At 37.6% G+C, this 2,553-nt stretch overlaps 1 protein-coding gene across 2 annotated transcripts in view; it reads right to left on the reverse strand.

The window, feature by feature from the left end:
- Nucleotides 1-2,553, reverse strand: part of TTC33 (tetratricopeptide repeat domain 33) — a 49,450-nt gene that overhangs the window by 13,814 nt on the left and 33,083 nt on the right. For both annotated transcript variants that reach the window (XM_017896010.1, XM_017896011.1), the window contains exon 4: nt 1,473-1,604. In XM_017896010.1, the coding sequence (XP_017751499.1) occupies nt 1,473-1,604 (132 nt within the window). The remainder of the gene's footprint in view (nt 1-1,472; nt 1,605-2,553) is intronic.

Raw genomic sequence — 2,553 nt, forward strand, 5'->3', positions numbered from 1 at the left:
TGTTAGAAAACTAAATTCTTTGAAGTCTTTTTCCCAACTCTGGTATGATTTAAGTCTTCATATAAAAAGAGAGAAGCTGACAACACTAAATGGCAAGAAAAAAACAGTACTTGGTTAAAATGGTTTCTATCACGGTGAATCTTATTTAGATTATCATTAACTTACTTTAGTCAAATCAATTATTTTCTCACAGAAATTCCTTACTATATCTGAGAATTTGACAAACACCTTTTTTGGGAAGTAGAAATAATGATACATTTATAAGAATGCCAGAAAAAAATCTAAGTCATCCACAACTTACTGAAACCATTGTTAGTAAATTTAAATTTTGAATTTATCAGTAATTTTAGTCTTGCAAGAAACTTTTAGATTTGTTTTATTTTGAACTGTAAAAAACTAAGAAAACCATTTCTAAACTCTTAATTTACTTAATAACAAGGAGGAAATTTGGCACTGTATATCAGATTTGCAAACACTTGTTAGGAAGTTAAATTTCGTTAGCTATCAGGTGTATATAGCCCTGCCAAAAGAAAAACAACAGGACAGCTGTCACAGCTAATTCTTACCTGGATAGCCTCTGCCACTAACAAGGTATAGTCCAGACAAGTTGAGAGATGCATTAGGTACCAGCTTATGGTAAACATTACACAATGAGTATTTCATTTGCACACATTTCTACTTTTCCTCTTTATCCCCTCAGTAAGCCTAGCAACTTTTCAGTCTAAATGTTCATGACCATTACTCTCCCATATTCTACTGTCTTCCTTCCCCTATATAATCTATTAGCAGTTTTGTCCCCACAGTGATACTAATACCACTTTACAATGTGGTAAATTTAATGATCCAAAGAACTAAGCCAAAAAGTTGCCCATTGTCTATTCAAATAAGGTTTACCAAATGCCAATGTTTTATGTTAAATTTTTTTTAATTTCTATGATGTCACATAACTGAAAAATATTCTGATCATGATATAATTAGTGTCTATAATAAAAAAGATGTTCAGTAATACCTCTGAACTGTGTTTATGGATTAACACCTTTAAGAAGTAATTTGCTAATTACTTTTTGTATAGATTTGATAAATGGCTATTCACTTTTGGGTTCAGTTAATCAAACATATGTCAAAATAGGCTGGGCACATTGGCTCATGCCTGTAATCCCAGCACTTTGGGAGGCCGAGACTGGAAGATCATTTGAGGTCAGGAGTTCAAGACCAGTCTGACCAACATGGTGACACCCGTCCCTACTAAAAATACAAAAACATTAGCCAGGCATGGTGGTGCATGCCTATAGTACCAGTTACTCGGGAGGCTGAGGCAGGAGAATAGCTTGAACCCAGGAGGTAGAGGCTGCCATGAGATGAGATTGCACCACTGCACTCTACCCTGGGTGACATCAAGACTCCATCTCAAAAAAAAAAAAATGTCAAAATATACTTAAAATTGCTGCATTATAATAATCTGACTTCCTCACCAGGATTATCTCTCCTAAACCAAGTTGAGCACGTCCCAAAGTTTGCCAAGACTCCCATGAATGTGGATTTCGCTGGACGGCCATTTCTGCTGCATGTACTGCTGGGAACATTTCATGAAGAGACATTAGCACCTATAGGCAAAAAAAGACCAAAAAATCTGTCAGTAATATTCATAAACTAGCAACTACATTAAAACCCTTTTCATTTTTTAAGATATATTTTAGTCCAGTAAAATAGCATTTTGGTGATTCTTACCCCTTACTCTGCCATTCAGGGTAAGAAATTATAGTTCTCTTTTCACCCCTGATGTAACTATGAAAATATAAACCTTTCTCTTTCCAGTTATTGAATCTTATGTCCATCTGGTCAAAACCAAGTGTTCATATCCTAATCATGGTGGCTCAGAGGTATTCTGAACTTCCAGTTCCACTTCTATTTATTCTATTTACAATGTGGTTTTCAGGGAAACCCAGGTACTGCCATTAAACTAGGGGAATAAATTTGTTCAACCAGCCATCCTATCCCTAATGAACATCTTTCTGTTATAAAAATTATTTTAAACATTGCCTAGGCCTTCTCGCTACTGGGCTTTTCAAATTATACATACCAGAAAGTTAGGGTTAGGGTTAGGGAGAGTTAGGGTTACAAGAGAGTTCTAGCACCCTCCACTGTGGTCTGTGGGAAAGGGCTGGATTTTATCTATAATCTTTAGGACCATTAACACTTTAAAAGATTTGTGACAGAAACATTATTATCAGATTCCAAATTAAACAAGTCTTCGGCCGGGCGCAGTGGCTCAAGCCTGTAATCCCGGCACTTTGGGAGGCCAAGACGGGCGGATCATGAGGTCGGGAGATCGAGACCATCCTGGCTAACATGGTGAAACCCTGTCTCTACTAAAAAAAATACAAAAAAACAAAAACTAGCCGGGCGTGGTGGCGGGCGCCTGTAGTCCCAGCTACTCAGGAGGCTGAGGCAGGAGAATGGTGTAAACCCGGGAGGCGAAGCTTGCAGTGAGCTGAGATCCAGCCACTGCACTCCAGCCTGGGCGACAGAGGGAGACTTCATCTCAAAAAAAAA

This window comes from Rhinopithecus bieti, unplaced genomic scaffold (assembly GCF_001698545.2).
Source record: "Rhinopithecus bieti isolate Rb0 unplaced genomic scaffold, ASM169854v2 scaffold_26977, whole genome shotgun sequence".
Taxonomy (NCBI): domain Eukaryota; kingdom Metazoa; phylum Chordata; class Mammalia; order Primates; family Cercopithecidae; genus Rhinopithecus; species Rhinopithecus bieti.